At 41.0% G+C, this 24,056-nt stretch overlaps 1 protein-coding gene and 1 long non-coding RNA gene across 2 annotated transcripts; both read right to left on the reverse strand.

Annotated features, from left to right (window-relative positions):
• Window positions 1-555: 555 nt before the first annotated feature.
• LOC117531107 lies at window positions 556-12,612 on the reverse strand. The gene is made up of 3 exons (XR_004566526.1): window positions 12,447-12,612; window positions 6,336-6,338; window positions 556-566 (listed from the first exon to the last, which is right to left on the reverse strand). It is a non-coding gene; the product is annotated as an uncharacterized LOC117531107 (long non-coding RNA).
• On the reverse strand, window positions 2,203-5,051 carry LOC117531106 (leucine-rich repeat-containing protein 4B-like). The gene is made up of 2 exons (XM_034194144.1): window positions 4,586-5,051; window positions 2,203-4,494 (listed from the first exon to the last, which is right to left on the reverse strand). Exons 1-2 carry the CDS (start codon window positions 4,826-4,828, stop codon window positions 2,518-2,520), a joined length of 2,220 nt encoding a protein of 739 aa, XP_034050035.1. The 5' UTR covers window positions 4,829-5,051; the 3' UTR covers window positions 2,203-2,517.
• Window positions 12,613-24,056: the final 11,444 nt, after the last annotated feature.

A 24,056-nucleotide genomic window follows, 5' to 3' on the forward strand; every position in this document is an offset into this window, starting at 1 on the left:
CTAGTACTAGGGGAGCTACGGCCACTACCTTTGCACCCCCCCCCAGGACTAAACCAAACCAACTTTTTTAGGTTCCTTAGATGACCCCAAAACACAATCAGGATGTTCCCAAAAATAAAAACTGGCCTCAAGCCAATTATCCAAGATGGCTGCCAAAATAGGGTTTTTCACTAAAACACCTTTAAACAACTTATAAACAACTTAAATATCACAGAGATTCAATGGGAAGACCATTGCAGGTCACAGCAAACTCATTTGTGCCTAAATTCATTCATGGGTTTAAGATTCAAAATGGCATCCAAAATGGCCAATAATAGACCATTATCATTCAATCTCTGTGATATTTAAGTTGTTTATATGCTGTTTAAAGGTGTTTTAGTGAAAAACCCTATTTTGGCGGCCATCTTGGACGCCATCTTGGATAACTGGCTTGATGCCAGTTTTGGGAACATCCTGATTGTGTTTTGGAGTCATCTAAGGAACCATAAAAAAGTTGGTTTGGTTTAGTCCTGGGGGGGGGGGGGGTGCAAAGGTAGTAGTCGTAGCTCCCCTAGTATAGAATCCTTCTCCTTATTCTCCCCTTTTCGGCACCCCTGCAGCCACTCAAACACCCCCCCCCCCCCCCCCCCCCCCCCCCCCCCGAGAGCTGCCTGTGATTGTGTAGAATGAAAGCAAGAGTGTTGCATTCTTTGATGTAGATTTGTCTCATCCATCTACGAGGATCCCAATTTTTTCATCCAATAAATGTAAACAAATCACAGAAATCCTATACTGTCAATATGTATTCAGGTCTGAGAGAAAGCAAAATCACAAACATAGCTGCATTAAAATCCAAAATCATATCCGAGCTAGAATAACTTATCCAGTTTGCGCTCAATTGCAACAAGCATTTTAGGTTCTTGCGATATTTTCTTTAAAAACTGTAATTTACGACACTCTCATGGCTCATATGTCTCACCTTCACCCTGCTCCATGTTTAAAAACATTATTTTTAAAAAAAGATGTCAAAAGCATAATCAACAACACTGAACCACAAACCATGCGTTCAAGCCTCCGTCGCGTCTCACCCTCTACAAACATTATCTATATGTGGTTGCCATAGTGACCTGCCACAACCCAATATATGATTGATTTATTTCACACGTAAATGACACATGGCTAGACAACTGTACACATTATATCAAAAAAAAAATAAAGAAATACATAGTTGAAACGCAAGAAGCGTAAATGGCATTTAACATATGAAAGTTACACTGTAAAAATGTGGATCTTACAATTGTCATACAACCGGACATTATTATTATTAATATACTGTACATTTCCATTCATTCCAATCATCCTAAGACGGATGTTAAATCCCTTCTGAAATGCTGCAGGCGGATCATCCTTACGGCAGTATTTTATGGCATGATTATGGAGGTCATATCAAATTCCTGTCTAAAAGCAAAAATCTGGCTACTGATCTGGTTCAAATAACACATTGTCAACACTTTATTTCAGCAGTACAGGTCTTTGCGTCAGATTACCTCACCGTGTTGGTGGAACGTCGTTTGATGCCGTTTTTTGAAGTATCACAATTGTCCGTTCGAATACCAAGTAGCTGGCTTTTACAAAATACATAATACACTCTCAGAACACAAAACGTTTGTCATGATTATTACTGAAGCAACAGATGTACGTTTGTCAAACAGAGATCTGCGTTTTACTGCTCTACAACCTAAATGGACTTCATGTCACAAAGCCAATTTAAAGATTCACAATGAGTGTTGCAATTGAGCCCTTATGTTTCTGAGAATAGCCGAACTGAAAACGTGATATCACAACCAACCGCCGCTACCGCCGCCCGCCGTTATTCACAAACAAAACAAACTATACCAGCGTATGCATCCACCCCAAAATATCTCTGTGTCGGAATCTCCAATGGTACATATTTAAATGAAAATATATTTATATCATTTGTGGATTTTTCACAGTAGTTTGTACTGCACTGTACCTTTTCATCCTTCTATTTATGCCTACATAAACAGTCGCCTTGAAGGAGTCTTTAGAGAGAGTGTGGCTCATGTGGAAGAAAAGTGTCACTGCGTTTTTGTTCTGTAATAACATCCCATCTTCAGTGTGGTAAGTACCGTGTGTGTCTTTCATCTCTGCTGGTCAACGACGATTTTGGGGACAATTATTCTGAAAGGCTATTTCCCCCCCCCAATAAGAACACAGCTTGTAAAAACTGCAAAAAACATTTGCTTTGGCACAGATTTACATTGTTTCAATGTCCGTTCCTTGATCTCCATGGCCGGGATCGTTACTACAAACACAAGTGGCCCATTGTAGTAATCCTTGGCTCGGTACACTGTCACAGACGAGTGTATGTGTTTGTATCGCCGTGTCAGTCTATCCTCTCTCCTGGTGTAATGTCAATGCACTCTAGTGTCCAATCATCCAGCACATAAACCCAACATCAATCCCCTCTCTGTCTTCGACTCCTCCTCACTCTCTCTATATACTCTCGCTTTGTTTTTAGATCTGAGTCTCTTGAACATTTTCCTTTGAGTTTCCCTTGAAGAGAAGCGGCTCCATTTGGGGATTCTGGTTGTGGCTCATAAAACCCTTGATCGATCCATGTAATCCCATCGTGGGCATGGGGAGCGACATCGGCAGCGGTGGAGACATAGAACTGATGTTGGAGTTGGTGCCGTTGCCCGATGTAGAGATTGGAACTGAGGTACATGAGATGGGGATGTCCTGGCCTTGTTGGTTGCTCTTGGTGCTGAGGATGCCTCCAGGTCCGACTCCTTCTGTCCCGATACTAATCCCCATCACGTTGTTGTTGAAATGATGGGTCTTGTAGTAGTGGTTGAGATTATCCGAGCGGCCAATATTGGGAAGGTTGACTATTTCTGGATGATGCAATCTTAGCGTTCCTTCTCCTCCATTTCCAGAATTCATAGTTGATCCACCTGAGATTCCGCTTCCAGCCCCGGCTCCGATCTCATCTTCAACATTGACGATTTCAATGGCTCGAGCAGGACCGTGGTGCTTGTGTAGCTGGTGCTGCTTCCGAAGTTTATAGAAAACCACCAACATTACAGCTGCCATAAAAGTAATGGCCACAAAACAACCAATGATTATCTTAGTAGTTTTCATTACATCGTCCAGGCCTGGAATATTAGTTACATCCATTATGGACACAGTTACTGCATTTTCAGTGGCTCTGTTGGCTCTTGGAGACAATGAGGAAAGAGAAGACAGAGATGGCGATATAGTGATTCCAGGTCGGCCTTCTAATACCCCTCCATGAACAGTAGGCCCTGGGAATTCTATTAACGTTTCATTAATATACTGTCTTGCAGAGTTCTTGTCTTGCACTGATTCCATTGTTTCTACAGTGACCGTGGTGAAATAGCTGTAGCTGTTGCTGCTGTCTGACGCAGATACGTTGAGGACGGCTGTCGCGGTGGTGTTTCCAGCAGAGTTGGTTACCATGCAAGTATACTGCCCGGTGTCTTGCACAGTTACATTTGTGAAATTCAGTGTCCCATCATGAAGCACTGAGATCCTAACTCGGTACGATCCATGGGTCATCAGAGTGCCATTTGGCGTGAACCAGTTGACAGAGGTCATTGAGGTTCCCGTGCGACATTTCAGCTCAGCAGCCATGCCCTCTGTGACATTAAGGTCAGTGGGTGGTTCAACAATCACTGGAGCATAGCAGGTAAAGTGGCTCTGGTCCAGTTCTCCAATATACTTGCCTTTTAGACCCGGGGGTGCGTGGCAGCGAGCACAACAAGTCGTGTTGCTGGGCACTGTTTCTTTGAGCCACCAGCTGAGCCACAGCACATCACAGTTGCACACCCAAGGGTTGTGGTTGAGATGCACCCTCTCTAACTGGTGCAAAGGGGTGAACAGGTCATGGGGTAGGGAATGCAAGGAATTGTGAGAGAGGTTGAGCTCTTCCAGGTTTTTGAGATCGTCAAAAGCATTGCGTTCAATGACTGAAACTCTGGAGTGCATTAGCCACAGCTTGCGAAGTGATACCAGACCCTGAAAGGATCCAGGCCGCACTATTCCAAGCTGGTTTCCTGAAAGCTCCAGTTCCTCCAGTCGTACCAGCGGGGTAAGGTTAGGAATGTCCTTCAAGCCACACATGCCCAAGTTCAAGAACCGCAAGTTGACCAGGCCTTCAAAGGCAGCCTCGGAGATGAAATCCAGCTTCCGGAGTTCCCCTAGATCGAGACGACGCAGCGAGGGAACACGATGAAAGGCAAACGCCGGCAGTGTCTCGATTGGATTGTTTCGTAGCCATAGTTCTCGCAGTTTGCTGAGGTACTCAAAGGCTTGCGATGGCACCACCGTGAGACGGTTGTCAAACAGCTCCAGCGTGTTGAGGTTTGGGAGGCCGTTGAAAGCTCCCACCTCAATTTGCCGAATGTGATTCTTGGAGAGCTGGAGGATTTCCAAATGCCGTAGATGTTTGAATGTGTCAGACTTGATCACCTGGTATGGAAAACACACAAACGTCACAACTTTTGCTTTTTAACTACATCCGTTAAATGCGTATATGATCTGTCAACGAAGCCATGCTTACCTGAATGGAGTTCTCTTGTAGATTAAGGTATCTTGTGTTCTCTGAAATACTCTCTGGGACTTGGTCTAAACTCTTTCTTGTACAAATGACACGGCTCGCCTGATTGGAGCAGGTGCAGGGGGTGGGACATGGAGGTGCTGCCTCTGTCAGCTGAGGTCCATGGTTGTGAAACCACAACAAAATGTGGACCAACCAGAGGAGGGAGGAAGGGGTACAGGGGCTGGTCACCATGACAACATGCATGGCGACTGAGTCATGACCCACCCCTATTCCTATGATGTTGATAAGTCACCTCCAACCAAGGGAATTTAAGTACTTATCTCGGTGTTTATCCTTTATGCATTTTAGTTTGTGTTGCCAAAACCGGATGTAACCTTACATGAAACAATCTGATGATCAGATCCTTATTTTACTTTGCTCATGCTTGTTGGCTTCTTGGCTACATCAAACACCTTTTCCTTTTCAAAATTTTGGCAAAGTCTGCATTTTGCCTTCCCATACTATTATTACAGCGTGGGCGAGGGTTTGCCTGTAGAAGCGTCGTCTCTGTCGAGGCCGATGCTGACTGTAAGGACGAGAGAGAGAAAGAAAAAAAGGTCAAACAAGTGCACCGTGTAGCAATGTCCAAATATTGGCCTACATGCATGCATTATTAAGACTGAATTTAAAGCTATAACACCACTAGATAGATGTGCGTGACACAGTGCATGACAGGCTCTGTTAGATTTTTCTGGTGGAAAGACAGCTTTCAAATTATGGCCTGAAGTCTAACTGGTGAGTCAGCTTCCATTTTCTTCATAGGTTCAACTAAACATCTGGGTCATGATCTGAAATGGCCACAAATTCTGAAAGCTCAGAAGTGTTGCAGCACGCTGACTGGAGTGACAATGTTTTTGCAAATGCTTCCCCCTGGTGCAAGAATCACATTTCCATGCATCCAGAAAGTATTCACTGCACTGCACTTTTTCCACATTTTGTTATGTTGCAGCCTTATTCCAAAATGGATGAAATATTTTTCCCCTCAAAATTCTACACACAATACCCCATAATGACAATGTGAAAAAGGTTTTTTACTTTTGGAAAATCTATTAAAAAGGGAGAAACTAAGAAATCACATGTACATAAGTATTCACAGTCTTTGCTGTGAAGCTCAAAATTGAGCTCAGGTGCATCCTGTTTCCACTGATCGCCCTTGAGATGTTTCAACAGCTTAACTGGAGTCCACCTGGAGTAAATTCAGTTGACTGGACATGATTTGGAAAAGCACACACCTGTCTACATATAAGGTCCAGAGGCATGTCAGAGTACAAACCAAGCATGAAGTCAAAGGAATTGTCCTCTGAGACCTCTGAGACAGGATTGTCTCGAGGCACACATCTGGGGAAGGGTACAGAAACATTTCTGCTGCTTTGAAGGTCTCAATGAGTACAGTGGCCTCCATTATCCATAAATGGAAGAAGTTCAGATCCTCCAGGACTCTTCCTAGATCTGGCCCCGTCTAAACTGAACAATCAGGGCAGAAGGGCCTTAGTCGGGGAGGTGACCAAAGACCCAATGGTCACTCGGTCAGAACTCCAGCATTCCTCTGTAGAGAGAAGAACCTTCCAGAAGGATAACTATCTCTGCAGCAATCCTCCAGTCAGGCCTGTATGGTAACATGGCCAGACGGAAGCCACTCCTTAGTAAAAGCCACATGTATGGAGTTTGCCAAAAGGCACCTGAAAGACTCTCAGACCATGAGAAACTAAACTCTCTGGTTTGATGAGACAAAGATTGAACTCTTTGGCATGAATGCCAGGCATCATGTTTGGAGGAAACCAGGCACCATCTCTACAGTGAGACATGGTGGTGGCAGCATCATGCTTTGGGGATGTTTTTCAGCAGCAGGAACTGGGAGACTAGTCAGGATTGAGGGAAAGATGAATGCAGCAATGTAGAGAGACATCCTGGATGAAAACCTGCTCCAGAGCGCTCTTGACCTCAGACTGGGGGGACAGTTCATCTTTCACCAGAACAATGACCCTAAACACACAGCCAAGATATCAAAAGAGTGGTTTCAGGACAACTCTGTGAATGTCCTTGAGTGGCCCAGCCAGAGCCCAGACCTGAATCTGATTGAACATCTCTGGAGAGATCTGAAAATGGCTGTGCACTGACACTCCCCATCGAACCCTGTGGAGCTTGAGAGGTGCTGCAAAGAGCAATGGACAAAACTGCCCAAAGATAGGTGCACCAAGCATGTGGCATCATATTTAAGAAGCCTTGAGGCTCTAACTGCTGCCAAAGGTGCGTCAACAAAGTATTGAGCGAACGGTGTGAATATTTATGTGCATGTAACTTCTTAGTTTTTTATTTTTAATAAATTAGCAAAATTCAGAAAAACATTTGTCATGTTGTCATTATGGGGTGTTGTGAGTAGAATTTTGAGAGGAAAAAAAATGTAATTAATAAACTCCATTTTGGAATAAGGCTGTAACATAAGAAAATGTGGAAACGGTGAAGCGCTGTGAATACTTTCCAGATGCACCGTATTTCGAAGATTGCAGGCAAGACAGTGTTGTGTCATCCAATGCAGATCAAAGGGAAACGTTATTGATGCTACAATGCACGTGCAACATAATCAGCCAAAGTTCCCACTTCTGAAGTTGAAAAGGAGGCACAGACTGCTGCCAGTCTTTTTTTTTTTTTTTTTTTTTTGTGATGTGCAAATGTGCGAGTTTAAGGTAATCACCTCAGCAGCATATTCTGTGTTCTTGACAATATTTGATAACCCTTTCAGGACAGCGGACTACTGAAGGCCAAGTGTTTGGATAAGTACTCACCTTTCCTGCTTAAGTGTGACAAGAGGTGGAGGCGGCTTTGCCCCTCTCCGTCTACTGGGTGCGGTCGCATCCCTACCTGTGTGTTTGTGCTCTTCTCCGCCAGCAGTACCGGATCCGACGAGCGAAGGCAGTGGCCACCTGGGAATTCGGGACTTGGCGGTTCCAGTACTTTCTGGGTTTCGGTGGCAGAGGAGATCTGGGTGGTTCCGGTTCGACTAGGACGGGCGTCTCCTACCTTCGAGCCTGCCCACAACACCAGCAGATTTCGGCTTACGCCTCCAAATTGTTAATTGTTGTATTAGTTGTGTTCTTCTCACAACAGTAAAACTTATTATTTACTTTTCTCCATTGTCCGTTCATTGCGCCCCCTGTTGTGGGTCCGTGCACCTACACTTTCACAACAGGTTTTCTGTGAAAAGTTTAACGGCTGATGAGAGATTATGGGGTGTTTCTGTCGGTGTAAGGACTTCCCACGGAGCGGGACGTCCTGCAGCGCTTCCAGGCGCTGTCGTCGGCCTGTTTCGAGCTGAAAACATCCTAATTTAAGGCTTAATTCACCCAGGACATCGTGAGAGAACAGAGAAGATTCAGAAGAGGCCGGCATGAGGAATTTATGCGGACATTCCACTGTTTAAGGACATTTTTTTAATGAAAGACGTACGCGCAAATTCGCCGAGTCGTTTCCGTGACGACTCGGCAAATCTGTGTGCGCCGCGACAGGAAAAACACCTCCGTGTTGAAAACCATTTGTAGAATTCAGGTGGCTTTTAATGGCTTTCAACAAGTGAGTAACTGAGAAATTGTTTAACAGCTTGGGCATGTTCCAGCTTGCCCGTTAAGATTTCCAACGGAGGTGTTTTTCCTGCCGCGACCCCCCGCGGTCGGGTCCAGTCCGACATGCGACTCTGCCCGCACGTTCTTTCATTACAAAATGACCGTTAACAATGGAATGTCCGAATAAACTCCTCATGCCGACTTCTTCTGAAAGTTCTCTGTTCTCTGACAACTTACTGCGTCAACAGAGCCTGAAATGTGGAAGTTTTCAACTTGAAACGGCGAGACGCTGCCGCCTCGAAGCGCAGATCGCCGTCAGGCGCCGTGGACCGTCCTTAAAGCGACACTACCAGACCAAAATCTCTCATCAGCCGTTAAAATTTTACCGAAAACCAGCTGAATTTATTGAATGGTGTCCACTCAGTTGTGCCTTACAGTTTTGAAAAAATTTTTATCAAACAAAGCAACAGTCTCTGAGCCATTCCTAAACAATGAAAAAAATCGACGAGCGGGTGGACGACTCCTCACTCAAAGACTGCCCACAGGCGAATGACGTAACCGACAGGCGTGAAAAAACTCTCGCATGCCCACGAGGGTTCAAGCATGTCTGATGTAATCACACGTGATTCAAATCCATATGGTTTTGAAAAAATAATAAGGTCGGATACTTTTCTAATAGACCTCGTATATATATATATATATATATACACACACACATATATATACACACACACATATATACACACACACATATATATATATATATATATATATATATATATATATATATATATATATATATATACATATATAACACACACATATACATATATATAACACACACACATATATATATACACACACACACACATATATATTGTGTATATATATATATTATATATATATATAAAATTTTCAGAAATTATTTGATAAAATGGTTTTGTTAATTGGTACATTCCACTAGCTGTGTAAAATGGGTGAAGTCTGCTATCTCTAATCGCCTTGTTTTTAATGCTTTTATGATGCATTAAATGTGCCTAAAACATTTGCACAGTACTGTAGTTATGCAAAAAGAGTAAGTGGGTAGAACGTGACCTTTGTTCTTTATCATACAAAATGTGACAGCAAATACAGTATAAGCATTTTTCTTCCCCGAGTCTTTTTCATTTTCCTTTATGAAATTCCTCACAGGTTATTTGAAATGTCCCTTTGAACTTGCAGCTCTTGTGCGGTTACGCGTGGAGCTCTGCGGGGATGAAATCAAAATTTTAAAAGATTAAAAGTGTTCTGTAACAGCAGATTTACACTGGGTGAAAAGTTGAAGTTACACACAGGCTGAAAATCCCGAAACAAAATGTCCTCAGTCAGTATGGAGGAGAAAAATGCATTATTCTTCTTCCACACTGTGCACGTGGATGGAGGTGTGAAAAAACAATTTATGACAAATGCATGAAAAAAATGGAACTGATGAAGTCACATACAGCACACAAATGTCACATACAGCACACACACATATATATGCTTTTAAGAAAATCATTTAGCATTAAAAGGAATTTAACTTGTCCCGCTGCTTGATTCCATTCTCACTTTCTTTAAAAATGCATCCAAGCAGCAGCAGAATCTACCAGTTGTCATCAAACACAACACCTTACCTTTAGAACGAAAACATCAGCCCCTTTTCTCATCTTACAACTTAAGTCACAGGTGCAAGCATTTGTTCTATTAAAGAGGTTTGCTTCTGACAAACCAAGAAATGCCATCAGGGCTGAAGCATGTGGGCCAAATTACACAGGGTATGTGGGGGATGTGACCCCCCCCCCAACTCAATTAAGACTTGGGCTGTGTCTCAATTCAAGGGCTGCATCCTTCGAAGGCTGCATTCATCAAACACAGGCTTCCTGATCAACTAGTCTGTTACATTTTGAAGCCTGCTTGGAATGCGGCCAACAAATGCAGCCTTCTTTCTGCTGAAAATAAAGGCCAAAACTATCCCAAGAGCCATGAAAGGATTTTTTTTTTTTTTTTTTTTTTTTTTGGTCAAGTCAAAACTTTTGGACAATTTTGAGCTCCATATATACAGTTACCATGGGCACAATTTGGTGGGGGATAGGGGGACATGTCCCCCCCACCTTTTCAACCAGGGGGGACAGAATATGGTATGCCCCCCCACCTTCTGACATATATGTGTGTACTTGAAACATGCTATGCCAGTCTTATGTGCAAACCATGTCAGTCTTATGTGCAAAACCATGTCAGAATAGTATCTTTGTTTCTGCAAGTTTGTATTTTTAGCAGCATTGACTTGTTTACAACACCTGTTTCTTGTTTGTCACATTCGGAATTTTCTGGGACTGCATTTGCCCACATTTGAAATCAAAAACAGTTGCCTCTAGGGACTAGTGTCTACACATAAGTATCAATGGACCATATGCTAATTTACTAAATTCTGAAAGTTAGAAAAGGAAATCAGAAAAGCTATCTGGGACCTCAGAAAGCCCATCTGCAATTAATGCTTGATCTCCAAAATCAGTCTATACATGCAAAATTATGTTCAGTATGAGTGTTGTCATTAGTGCTACTTCGAAAATTAAATTCATGATAAGTAATTTATCCTAAATTTATGATCTGTTGTTTTTTCAAACTTATGCAAAAACAAATCTTAAGGAAAAAAAATACAGTATGTGATAGTTTAATTTTTTTTTTATTTATGAATACATTTTACCACATTGCAGTTGTTTTTTAATGAAAACTCAACCTATCATTCTTTTTGAGTTCTACACATGTGGTGATACCTTATTTACGCCAGGATGTTAATAAAATCAATGCTGGCTATTCTCACAATAAAGTACTAATATCCACAGTTTCAAATTGTATAAGTCAAATGGTGTCGACTTTATGGTCTTCTCAAAACATTAAAATTACTGTTCTGGATGCTCAGAATGCATCTGGGCTTATCTAGTAACCGTTGGCTTCTGGAGGCCTAAAGCAGCCCCCAGACCCCCGGCCTATTGGCTTCGGCCCTATGGGCCTCGCACTCCCCCCCCAATTTGTAGTTCTAAATTGCACCCTTGACAGTTACAAAAAACTAATTCCATAAATAAGCATTGAAAATTATTACTAAAATACAGGTTGTCATGTGCAATTGTCAAGGTTGCGAGGGGGGTAGGAACTGTATAAGCAAATGATGCAATTGCGAAATGTTTCGTGGGCTAAGCCATCTCATTTTTGAATGTTTAGTTTAACCTCCATGGTCTTGGAAAGACCAGATCTTCAAAGAACAAAGCCTTTGAAGGATGTGGCCCCTGAATTGAGACACCTTGGACTTGTTTTTCTCTTATGGGGTGGGGGAGCATTTTTTATTGTTCTTATCTATATTTCAATATAATTCACATAATCATGTGAGAATGTAAGAATCTTGCAACATGATTTTAGACACTCCTAAAGTGGACCATACCGTTTCGTAACCTTACTTGAAACGCTCATTTTCCTACCTCACTTCCATCATCGCAACAACTCATGTGGCTAGCTAAAGGATACTGTGGTAAGTTAACGTAAGTAGCTGTCTAGCTTTCTTTATATGCTTTACTTCCTTACGTCAGATCTTCTGAATTACTGGTACAGAAACCTAAAACAAGCTAGTTTCAAATTTCTGCCTTAAGTTGCAGTTTAACTAATGAACGCAATCTGACTAAAGCTAATGTGTTGTGTATATATATATATATATATATATATATAACACACACCGTATTTTCCGGACTATAAGTCGCACCGGTAGTATAAGTCGCACCCAGCCACTATATCCATTATAAAGAAAAATAAACCATAAATAAGTCGCACTTGGACTATAAGTCGTATGACATACAGTTATGTTAACTTAACATGAAAAGTTCAGATGATACTATTGTGACGGCAATTGGAAGAAATGGCGCTACCCCGTGGTGTTGACGCCAGCTCCTTCTAAGTGCAGACGCTAATTCTCTGCCGTCGCTCACCCAGTGTTCCCACACAGGTCTCAGCATCAATTAAACACTCTGCTCACACTGATATGCAAGGGTTGAAGCTGTTTGTTAGCCCTCCAGGAATAACAGCAAGTACCGTGTTCGTCTGCTTCACACACTCTTCACATTGTCCTGTGTCAGGTTGGTCTGGGTGAGGTGAGGAATACGCATCCAATGTTCTGTTCTCTGATTGGTTATCGTGACCAGCGTGACCTACAGGGCGGCCACCATACTACAGTGCCCATGATGCATTGCATTTCCGTTTACGGTGGCCATTTTAAAACATAGAGCAACTCTGTCATGTAAAATTGTTTTATTACGTTAAATTAATTGACAATCTACCTGTATATTTTCATTTATAAGTCGCCTCTGGAGTATAGGTTGCACTGCCAGCCAAAACATGTAAAAAAGTGCGACTTATAGTCCGAAAAATAAGGTATATGCTGGACAAATCCTGGGTGACGTCACCCATGGGTTTTCTATAGAGACCCAGAACAGCCGAAATCACACCCTTGGCTGGATGTCGCCATGTTGATTCACGATGAACTCATTAATGCATGGCGGCCCCTTTATCCAAATTTAAGCCTCTGTTGACTCAGGATGTCGTGAGAGAACAGAGAACTTTCAGAAGAGGTCGGAATCAGCAGTTTATCCGGACATTCCACTGTTAAAGGAGATTTTTTAATGAAAGACGTGCGGACGGATTGGCCGGCTGCGAGCCGACGCGGCGCGCTGCCACAGGAAAAACACCTCCGTGTTGATAACCACTTGTAAAATCCAGGCGGCTTTTGGTGGCTTTCAGTTGAGTGAGTATCTGAGAAATTGTTTAACAGCAGAGCATGTTCCAACTTGTCCTTAAGGCTTCCAACGGCTTCCTGTGGCGGGTGCATTCCGTCCGCACGTCTTTCATTAAAAAAATCTCCTTTAACAGTGGAATGTCTGGATAAACTGCTGATTCCGACCTCTTCTGAAAGTTCTCTCTTCTCTCACGACGTCCTGGGTCAACAGAGGCTTAAATTTGGAGGTTTTCAGCTTGAAACAGGATGACGTCGCCTCGGAGCACTGCGCGACGTCCCGCTCCTTGGGAAGTCCTTACAGCGATAGAAACAATCCAAAATATCTCATCAGCCGTTAAAATTTTCACCGAAAACCAGCTTAATTTGTCGAATGGTGTCCACTCGGATGTGCCTCACAATTTTCGAAAAACTTTTGATGAAGCACAGCGCCAGTCTCTCAGTAACTTCTCAGACAAAGGAATTCCAACAAGGGGGCTGGACCACTCCTGCCACAAGGCGTGCTCACAGGCGAATGACGTCACCGACAGGCGTGAAAAAACTCTCACATGCCCACGAGGGTTCAAGCATGTCTGATGTAATCACACGTGATTCAAATCCATATGGTTTTTTAAAAAAATAATGAGGTCGGATACTTTTCTAATAGACCTCGTATATCTCATCAAAATCAATTCTAAAATTTACCAGTCATAAAATTATAAAGACAAATGAAGTTTTAAGAGTGGCTGTAATAAATATTTACGAAAGTTTTGGAGCGACTTCACCTATTATCACTCAAGCACATTGTAAACATTGACACAATGGAGTTTGATGCAGAAGAGTTCAGAAATGTACAATTGGAATGGTTTAATGGTGTTAACTTTGGGTTAAAGTCAGAACAAGAAGTTGCACTGAAAGAGCATAACCTCACGCGCACCAGGCCAAGCTAGTCCGGCGAGCTAACCCACAATGCCAAAATAGCAGAGATGTTGATCCAACGAGAGCGACACTCTGAGCAGTGTGCCTGTGAACGCCACCAAATTGTTGCATCAACGTCACCACCTGCAATCTACCTGAACTAACAGTATTTTGCTGAAGCTAATATTTGCTTTACCTGACATTAGCTAACTAATATCCAGATAGGCAAATGTTAGCATTAGCTAGCTAACATGAAATAGTTTTTCGCCTTAGGTTACAGTTAAACTAATAAACAGTATCTAGCTAAAGTTAGCATTTGCCTTAGATATGTGTTAGATATGTTTCTTTTGGTTTGAGGATATAGCTAATATTTACTTTATCTAACATTATTCATTCATTCATTCATTCTCTATACCCGCTTCCTCCAATTAAGCTACGGTCACATTAGCGCCAAGCAACAGCAGGCGACAGAGTCAAAGCAATGACTTGCCATTTATTTTCAATCAGAGTGGCCGTTTTCTCGCGGCAAGGGACAACAGTTGCTCTGCTGCCAGCTAGGCTGGGCCAAAATAGACCTGAATTCTATTTTATGCAAATAGTGAGTGGTGCGACACGGCGACTGCCAATTAGAGTGAATAGGCAGCAAAAAGTCAGCTAGTTGTTGTTGCATCAATTTGATTGAATGAACATGACGGAAAATGCTCCGAAACAGTTGTGTTTCTGTATTAATCGAATATGTTTCTCATATGTTTTGTAAAAGTTGCTAAGAAATAAACACTTCTAAAACTAAATATACTATTTTTAAAACCAGATAACACCTTTGAAGTGATTTACAAGACATCTTACGGAGATGTAGAGTGCACACCCCGGAATCACCATCAAGCGACAAAGCTAACTGTGTGTTTGCCGCCATTTGTAGCTAATGTGACTGTAGCATTAATGGTAACAGTGGAGGCTGGAGCCAATCGCAACAGTCACACAGCATGAGGAAGGGTCCACCCTGGACCGAATGCCTGTCTGTTTATCTAACATTAGCTAACAAAGTAGGTAAGAACGCCCCAACCCCAAATATGTATAATTCATACTGTCAGTGCGTCTTTTGTTTAATCAGTTACATTCATGCTATAGCTACACACTCATTCATATCTGTCTTAAATTGAAGACAGTCACATGGCCGTTCCAGTCACTAATGATGTAGCAAAGCCTTTCCTCCAAATATTAGAATAATCATGAAAAAATGTTCAAAGATTGCTGTGTATAATGAAAGGGTTCATTTCTGTTGGTTGCCGTTGAGGCGTCTCACAATAATCACCATTAAACACTGCATCGGTACTATCGTTAACATGCACAACTGTATCCTCAAATACAGCACACAAGGAGGTATTTGATATGCCGTTTGAAATCTGCAAATGAAAGCCACCGCTGTAGCACATCAAATGAGCAGCCATATGTTACGTCTTCAGCCTTCATTTATATTCTATTTGTGTCTCTGCGGGGCTGCAGTTGGACTCTGCCCACCAGATTTGTGTGCAAGGTGGCCACTGAATTATACTTAAAAAAAATAATAAATCAAGTAAAATAAAATTCTCAAAGAGACTAGCGGCCTAAACATATGATGCCAACATTAGGCAAAACCTGGCTGCATTAAAAGATGGAATTTGAAAATAAATTTTAAAAAATGTATTTGTGTGACATGGCTCAGTTCTGTACACTGGCGACTCCAGAGGTTTTTTTTTTTTCTCTTGATGGACCTAGAATTTGTCAGGAGGTGAAGGAAGCTGATTTTCATGGTGACACGACAATATTTGTATACAATGTGCAAATATGCATTTTTAGTACACAACAGTACCACAACAGCAACCACCAAAAACAAGTTTAAAAATCATAACTACCCATCTGACAGGGCATAAATGCAAATTTGTAGATCTGAGGAGATATACAGACAGACCATAGAAAATGAATGATGCCGTCAGAATCCAGGCCGCTTCTGTGTTCAGTGAGAATGTTCTTCAATGCTCTCTTGTGCAGCGGTTCCATCAAAAAAAATCAAACTGTTCAGTTTTGTTTAAAAACTCAAAATTTGGCTCACGTGTAGACTAATATCTTCTATGCAAATCTTGATGGTGAGTGCTGTGAAATTGTACCCAGCCAAAGCCATGGCAGCCATTTTTCAAAATGGCTGTCAATCAGCAGTAGCAATTATAGGGGCGTGTCCTTATCTGTTGGTCTTAGCATGAGTAGATATTTGTTCCAGATCAGCTAGAACTGGTAATGTTCATGACAGTTTGTCAAAAACAATCAATATGGTGGTTATTTTGAAAAATGATCTGCAGAAGGTCTACCAGTGATTTATTGTTCATGGTGTCAAGACCACATGTTTGAAACCATATATACAGTCCATCTGGGAAGTAGTCACAATGCTTCACTTTTCCCCACATGTTGTTATATTACAGCCTTAATCCAAAATTGAGTCAATTCTTTTTTTTCCCCTCACAACACATCATAATGACAGCATAAAGTTTTTTTTTTTGTTTGTTTGTTTGTTTTTGCAAATGTAATTAAAAACAAGAGAAAACAGAGATTTCTGATGTCCGCCAAACAGGATCCGGATCACTTCCAAATGCAGTGGAGTCTTCCAAGCCCTAATATCTATCTGTGGTGCAAATTTGGTGAGAATCCGTTAACTAGTTTTGAAGTAATCCTTCAAACCCTATATGAAGGGAAATCTTGATCCAGAATCCGCACCAGATCTGGATCACCTTCAAACTTCAGTGGGGTCTTCCATGCCCTAATATCTATCTATGGTGCAAATTTGGTGAGAATCCGTGAAGTAGTTTTGAAGTAATCTTCAAAGCCTATAAAATGAAACTTGATCCACAATCCGGATCCGGATCCAGATTACCTCCAAAATTTAATGGGGTCTTCCATGGCCTAATATCTATCTGTGGTGAAAATTTTGTCAAAGTCCGTGCAGTAGTTTTGATGTAATCTTGCTAGCAGACAGACAAATAGAGATAATTTTATTACGTCCTTGGCGGACGTAATAGATGTCACGTGTACATAAGTATTCACACCGCCTTTGCTCAATACTTTGTTGATGCACCTTTGGCAGCAAATTACAGCCTCAGTCTTCTTGAATATGATGCCACAGGCTTGGTGCACCTATCTTTGAGCAGTTTTGTCCATTCCTCTTGGCAGCACCTCCCAAGCTCCATCAGGTTGGATGGGGAGCGTCAGTGCACAGCCATTTTCAGATCTCTCCAGAGATGGTTCAAATCGGATTCAGGTCTGGGCTCTGGCTGTCCCACTGAAGGACATTCACAGAGTTGTCCTGAGGCCACTCCTTTGATATCTTGGCTGTGTGTTAGGGTCATTGTCCTGCTGAATGATGAACTGTCCACCCCAGTCTGCAGCCAAGAGCCCTCAGGAGAAGGTTTTCATCCAGGATGTCTCTGTACATTGCTGCATTCATCTGTCCCTCAATCCTGACTAGTCGCCCAATTCCTGCTGCTGAAAGACATCCCCACAGCATGATGCTGCCACCATGCTTCACTGTAGGGAGGATGCCTGGTTTCCTCCAAACATGATGCCTGGCATTCACGCCAAAGAGTTCAATCTTTTTCTCATCAGACCAGAGACTTTTGTTTTCATTGTCTAAGAGTCCTTCAGGTGCCTTTGTGGCAAACTCCATACATGTGCCTTTTTACTAAGGAGTCACTTCCATCTGGCCCTCTACAGTCCTATTGATAGATTGCTGCAAAGGCGGTTTCTCCTTCTGGAAGGTTCTCCCTGTCTCCACAGAGGAGTGCTGGAAGTATGTCACCATCGGGTTCTTGCTCACATCCCTGACGAGGTCCTTCTTCCCAGATCACTTAGTTTAGAGTCCTGATGAATCTGAATTCTTCCATTTTCAAATGATGGAGGCCACTGGGTGCTCATTGGGACCTCAAAGCAGCAGAATGTTTCTGTACCCTTCCCCAGATTTGTGCCTTGACAATTCCTTTGAATTCATGCTTGGTTTGTGCACTGACATGCACTGTCAACTATTGGACCATATATGTAGACAGGTGTGTGTCTTTCCAAATCATGTCCAATCAACTGAATTTACCCAGGTGGACTCCAGTTAAGCTGCAGAAACATCTCAAGGAAGATCATTGGAAAACAGGATGCACCTGAGCTCAATTTTGAGCTTCATGGCAAAGGCTGTGATACTTAAGCACACAGTAATTTATTAGTTTTTTAAATATAAATTGGGAAAAAAATAAAAAATTAAAAATAAAAATTTTTTCACATTGTCATTATGGGGTATTGTGGTGTAGAATTTTGAGGGGAAAAAAAATAATTCATCCATTTTGGAATAAGGCTGTAACATAACAAAATGTAGAAAAAGTGAAGCACTGTGAATACTTCCAGCAGTCAATACTTATAGATATATTTATCTATAAGTATATTTATATTTATATTTATAGAAACCATTTTGGCCAATTGCAAAAGGATAGTTACTTTTGTGATTGGTAGTTGGGTTGTGATTACTAGGTATAGCAGTTGACTGCAACTGCTAGTACCTGACTAGTTGAAGAGTTTCCTTCTAGTTGACTAGTCAAGTAAAAGCATGATTTCCAACAAATTAAGAGTAAATCATTCAACAGTTTCAATAATGTTTTAAGTTGTGTATTTTATGGCATTGATGTTCAATTTACAGAAACAGTTTTAAGTGTAAACATTTCTGCTGTGGTTGATTTACAATGCCGCCTTGACTTGAAGAATGATTACTTTTATTTCCAAGAATCAGTAATCTCCAAGGCTCTCAGTTTCCATTCAGTTTGTTTCCAGCTAAGATTCTATTGCAGAGAATCAGGACCAATTTCACTTTCCAGGAAAAAGGCTGGGAGGCTGCAGCACAGGTATGAGAAATAAAAAGTCATTTACAGAAACACGCCTGTAGCTGAAGAATATGGCACAACTGCACTGTTTTTATTGAGGCCAATTTAGAGTTTCAACAGCTTGTTTGACCTTATTAATTTATTGTCAAGATTAGTCATTGACCAGCTGACTCATAGATGACTAATGGTGCTGGACTGTATAATCGAAAAATGATTTTTATCAGTCATCCCAACCCTAATTGGGGAGTATATAGAATGTAATACACATATATTAGTCTTATTATGTATATCTTGGAACTGGTTTACAAATAAAGCACAAAATAACTTTTAAGTTTGAAAAATACTCTTACTTTCTTACATTTACATATCCAGATAACTGAAAAAAAAAAGTTTCTGTTTTCAGTTATTTTTCCTGAATATGTTTATGCCTGAAGAGAGCAACTTAAGTGTTAGTTATTTTTCAAATGGCTGCCAAAATGGCTGCCATATTTATTATTTTGGGCAAAATGACTATCGTAAAGTAGCATTTATGAGTTCTAGCGCAATATTTGAATGCACTTGGCCCTTCTGCAAGCACAAATATTTAGATAATGATGCATCCCCTGCACTCTAAAACGTGTTTAGTTATGTCCACTTGGTACCTCTCTGTAACATAAAGAGCTCTTAAAAATTGTGGATGTTGAACTCACTTTACAAGTTGAGTTGTAAAGTACCAAGGGGTACCAAGTGGACATAACTAAATGCAGCTGCAATGTTTTAGAGTGTGCAATCTGCAGTACTGAATGGGCATTTTGAAAAATGGTTCCCATGGACAAAGAGAGCTCAGTGAACAGATGTGTTTTTGAAATACATCCATCTACATGGGAGCCAAATTTGGTACTTTAGAGAAAACTGGACAATTGTTTATTTCTTCAGCCTGCTGGGCTATTCTGAATGTTGGTCTGCTGCCCTGTTTCTCAATTCCCAGTTGCCCGTTGGAGTTGTTTGACAAGGAAATGATCTGTTTTCCAAATCCAAGCATACCAAAAGCCAGCAGAATAAGAACAACCCATAAATGAGTGGTGTGAACTTTCTCAAGTTGATCACATTGCAGGACATGAACAATATCTCATGTCGTTACGGAAACTGGGGCGCTATAGAGGCCTGTCATGATAACTACTTTTTCTGGACAGCTTATTATCCCAGAAATAATTACTTTAAACAATAATATTGTCATTTTAGGACAACATAATAATTATGTTACCTATGCCATTTATCTTGTATAGGTAACGTAATTATTATGCAATTCAAACAATCTACTTTATGTATTTAAATAAATACTGTCATTATTATTGATTTAGAGTAATTATATTTTATTAATACTAAATACATAAAGCTGAGGATTATGCATTTCAAATAAATAGGATTTATTACAGTAATGAATATGCATCATGTAAGGTTTATTTGGTAGGTTTGTATTAAAATTATCTAAAAAAGTAAATGGGAATTTGTCATATAATAAAATTACATAAATCTTAAAAGTTAGGGTTAAATATTTCTGTGAGTGTGTGCGAAAAAAAATGTATGCAGTCAGAATAAATTAAACAAATAAAAGCACACAGTAAAACAAATAAAATGGGATCTTCGGTCTGTTAGAAGTATCAGATTTTAAATTTAACAAAGAGTTAACACTAAGATAACACCATCTTAGGGTGTGTTATTGGTTTGTCTTTTTCATTGAGCTTAAAACCCAAAGTATTCCCACACCAGAGCTGTGGAGTGGAAACTTTGAAAGCACAGTGGGGAAAAAAGAGCAGGTGGGATGTCATAAAGGTACTGTAAAATAATGGAAAATAACCATCATGAGGATTTTTTGTTTCTTTAACATTACATATGTAAATTCAGTCTGTTTTTGTAAGCTTCTTGTTTTCCATGCATTTTTAAAATAGAGGAAATCTGTAAAGTAAATGTGAACCTGAGTGTGAATGAGTTTGTCTGTCTATATGTGTCAGTCCAAGGCCTATCGCCCCAATAGGCTCCACCCCTTTTTGACCCTTAAGTGGAATAAGCAGGTTCAGAAAATGGATGGATGGATGAAAGTACATATACAATAAATGTGTAAAATGACTTTTTTTTTTTTTTTTTTCAATCTAGTGTAAATCCATTTGGACATTCTTCCAAACTTTCTAAGTGGAATGACGCAATCATTGGGAAAAACCCAGATTAGCTTTGAGTAACACATTATGTGGACTTCACGCGTTCACTGCCGCTGTCACTTTGCGTGTGCACGCATGTGTACTGAGCAGCTGCAGCACAGAAAACACTATGAGCAGAAATGAGAGCGAAATGAGTCTCATCATGAATTTTTCTCCTCATTCAATAAGGACACTGCGCCCAAGTCTTACAACGGTGGAGACTACATATAAACTGTGTATATAATGGACAAACCCCACTGGGACATCACCCGTAGGGTTACGGAAAAGCGTTGGAAGTGTGAGTCGGCTCTAGATGCCACCATCTTTGCCGCGCCTGTTCGACCTAACTTGAAACAACCCATAAATAAGTAAAAAATTAAAAAGTGGCCAAACACTCCCACCTGTCCTTCAAGTTACCAAGGTGACTAAAGCTAATAGGTAGGTGTCTTGGGTTTGAATTTTGATTAAATCATATTTTTTCATACTGGGCAGTGGCTCTGATCGCACATGGCCGAAACGGTCCGCCTTTTGCATCTGCGCATGCATAATTTCGGACCACAGCAGCACGTCTGAGACGGAGTCTCTTCACCCAACGCAATCAAATGGATTAATGAAATTATTAACCATCAGATGATGAAGGTAAAACCTCTGAAATCATTCTAAAGTCAATTGTAAGCAGAAACGAGGCTGTTTTAAGCAGAAACGAGGCGAAATTCCGTGATACTTTGAAATGTCCGATGCGCCCTGAACGCATCAGCGAGCATCTCGTTGAGCCGCGGCACTCTGATCGCTTCTGCCGTCTTTTATGATGAAATAATGCTCAATTTATGTGGAAATTGTTTGTACAAAAGCTTCAGATATCTGTCGCTGAGATGGATGATGACTTGAGTGTAGTTTGAACAGAAAAGGAGGTGTTAATCCATGACCCGCATCATCGGGGGCGATTTTTAGGGGGACCGTTCGGTCTGCAACACTGGTGTAAAAACTTGGACTGGTATATAGTTACATAAATGTGGCACTAGTATCTACTGATACCTAGCTATCAATACTTGGTAATTCCTGCCAAAGGCACAAACATACTCGTACAAATGAAATACACTGATAAAAGAACCAACTTAAAAAGTTGTTTTAATTGGTAACATCTAAATGAATTAAGTTGTTTGAACTTAAGTTAATAAGTTAGATCAGCTCTATCTTACAAACCTACGTTCAAACAACTTAATTAATTTAGATGTTACCAACTGAACAATTCATTTAAGTTGGTTCATCTATTCTCTTTTTTCAGTGCAATACTGAAATTCCATTCATGGAAAATACTGAGCACAGACTTCTTAGATGAGCTGTTAGTACGATTCAAACATGCACAGCAGTGTTTCCAGTGTTACGAATTGAAAAGTTACTTTAATATAGTTACATCATACAGTTACTTCATTAGCAGCATCCAGACAATTCTTGAAAAATAACCAAGTCAGATCTACCTAGTTACCTTAATTAGTTGAATTCAGCAGCTGGCAAAACAAGTTGCCTGCAGGCTGCTAGAAACGTAACTATATAAAGTAGCTGTAATAAGTAACTAAAAGGACCTTGTTCAAAGTAAACTGTCCAACATGCTGCACAGCCATAGTATCTTGTTGTATAAAATACCCAAAAAGGAAGTAAGTGACATCACGCTAGCAGCTCAAAGAAGGTCTAAATATTTAAGATGTAAAGTTTGACATTTATAACATGGACTTTCTACTGGGATTGACTCATTTTTGGGCCAGTCTCAAATGGCTGTTTGAAGAGTTGCGGGGTTTGGCATTTCTGTGTTGGCTTCATTTTTCAGAGGTTGCCTCTTGATGAAAACCCCCACTGTTTATCCTGACATCATGTAGCTAAAATGTTGCTGACATTCTTATGTAATGAATACACCATGTAAACACAACGGGCAATATTGAGCTCAACAAGAATGATCAAGGTCATGTCCCATATATGAATAATTATGATGACAGGCCGACTGATGTAGTACTGGATCAGGCAGAGAATTGAGAAACTTCAGGCTGAAAACTGTCAATTTTCTGGTGAGGCTACTGAAGTTCTTGGGGGGGTGACAGCCACCGAGGGGTGCTACCTGGAATTTTGGGGCCCCATGAAAGCAAATCTTACTGGGCCATCCAATATTATTTTGTCAGTATTATAATTGTATTAGGGGCCTCTCTGGGCCTCTGTTAATCATGGGCGTCTAGTACTAGGGGAGCTACGGCCACTACCTTGCAACCCCCCCCCAGGACTAAACCAAACCAACTTTTTAGGTTCCTTAGATGACCCCAAAACACAATCAGGATGTTCCCAAAAATAAAAAACTGGCCTCAAGCCATTATCCAAGATGGCTGCCAAAATAGGGTTTTTCACTAAAACACCTTTAAAACAACTTATAAACAACTTAATATCACAGGAGATTCAATGGGAAGACCATTGCAGGTCACAGCAAACTCCATTGTGCCTAAATTCATTCATGGGTTTAAGATTCAAAATGGCATCCAAATGGGCCATAATAGACCATTATCATTCAATCTCTGTGATATTTAAGTTGTTTATATGCTGTTTAAAGGTGTTTTAGTGAAAAACCCTATTTTGGCGGCCATCTTGGACGCCATCTTGGATAACTGCTTGATGCCAGTTTTGGGAACATCCTGATTGGTGTTTTGGAGTCATCTAAGGAACCATAAAAAAGTTGGTTTGGTTTAGTCCTGGGGGGGGGGGGGGGGGTGCAAAGGTAGTAGTCCGTAGCTCCCCTAGTATAGAATCCTTCTCCTTATTCTCCCCTTTTCGGCACCCCTGCAGCCACTCAAACACCCCCCCCCCCCCCCCCCCCCCCCCGAGAGCTGCCTGTGATTGTGTAGAATGAAAGCAAGAGTGTTGCATTCTTTGATGTAGATTTGTCTCATCCATCTACGAGGATCCCAATTTTTTCATCCATAAATGTAAACAAATCACAGAAATCCTATACTGTCAATATGTATTCAGGTCTGAGAGAAAGCAAAATCACAAACATAGCTGCATTAAAATCCAAAATCATATCCGAGCTAGAATAACTTATCCAGTTTGCGCTCAATTGCAACAAGCATTTTAGGTTCTTGCGATATTTTC

Source organism: Thalassophryne amazonica, chromosome 18 (genome assembly GCF_902500255.1).
Source record: "Thalassophryne amazonica chromosome 18, fThaAma1.1, whole genome shotgun sequence".
Taxonomy (NCBI): Eukaryota; Metazoa; Chordata; class Actinopteri; order Batrachoidiformes; family Batrachoididae; genus Thalassophryne; species Thalassophryne amazonica.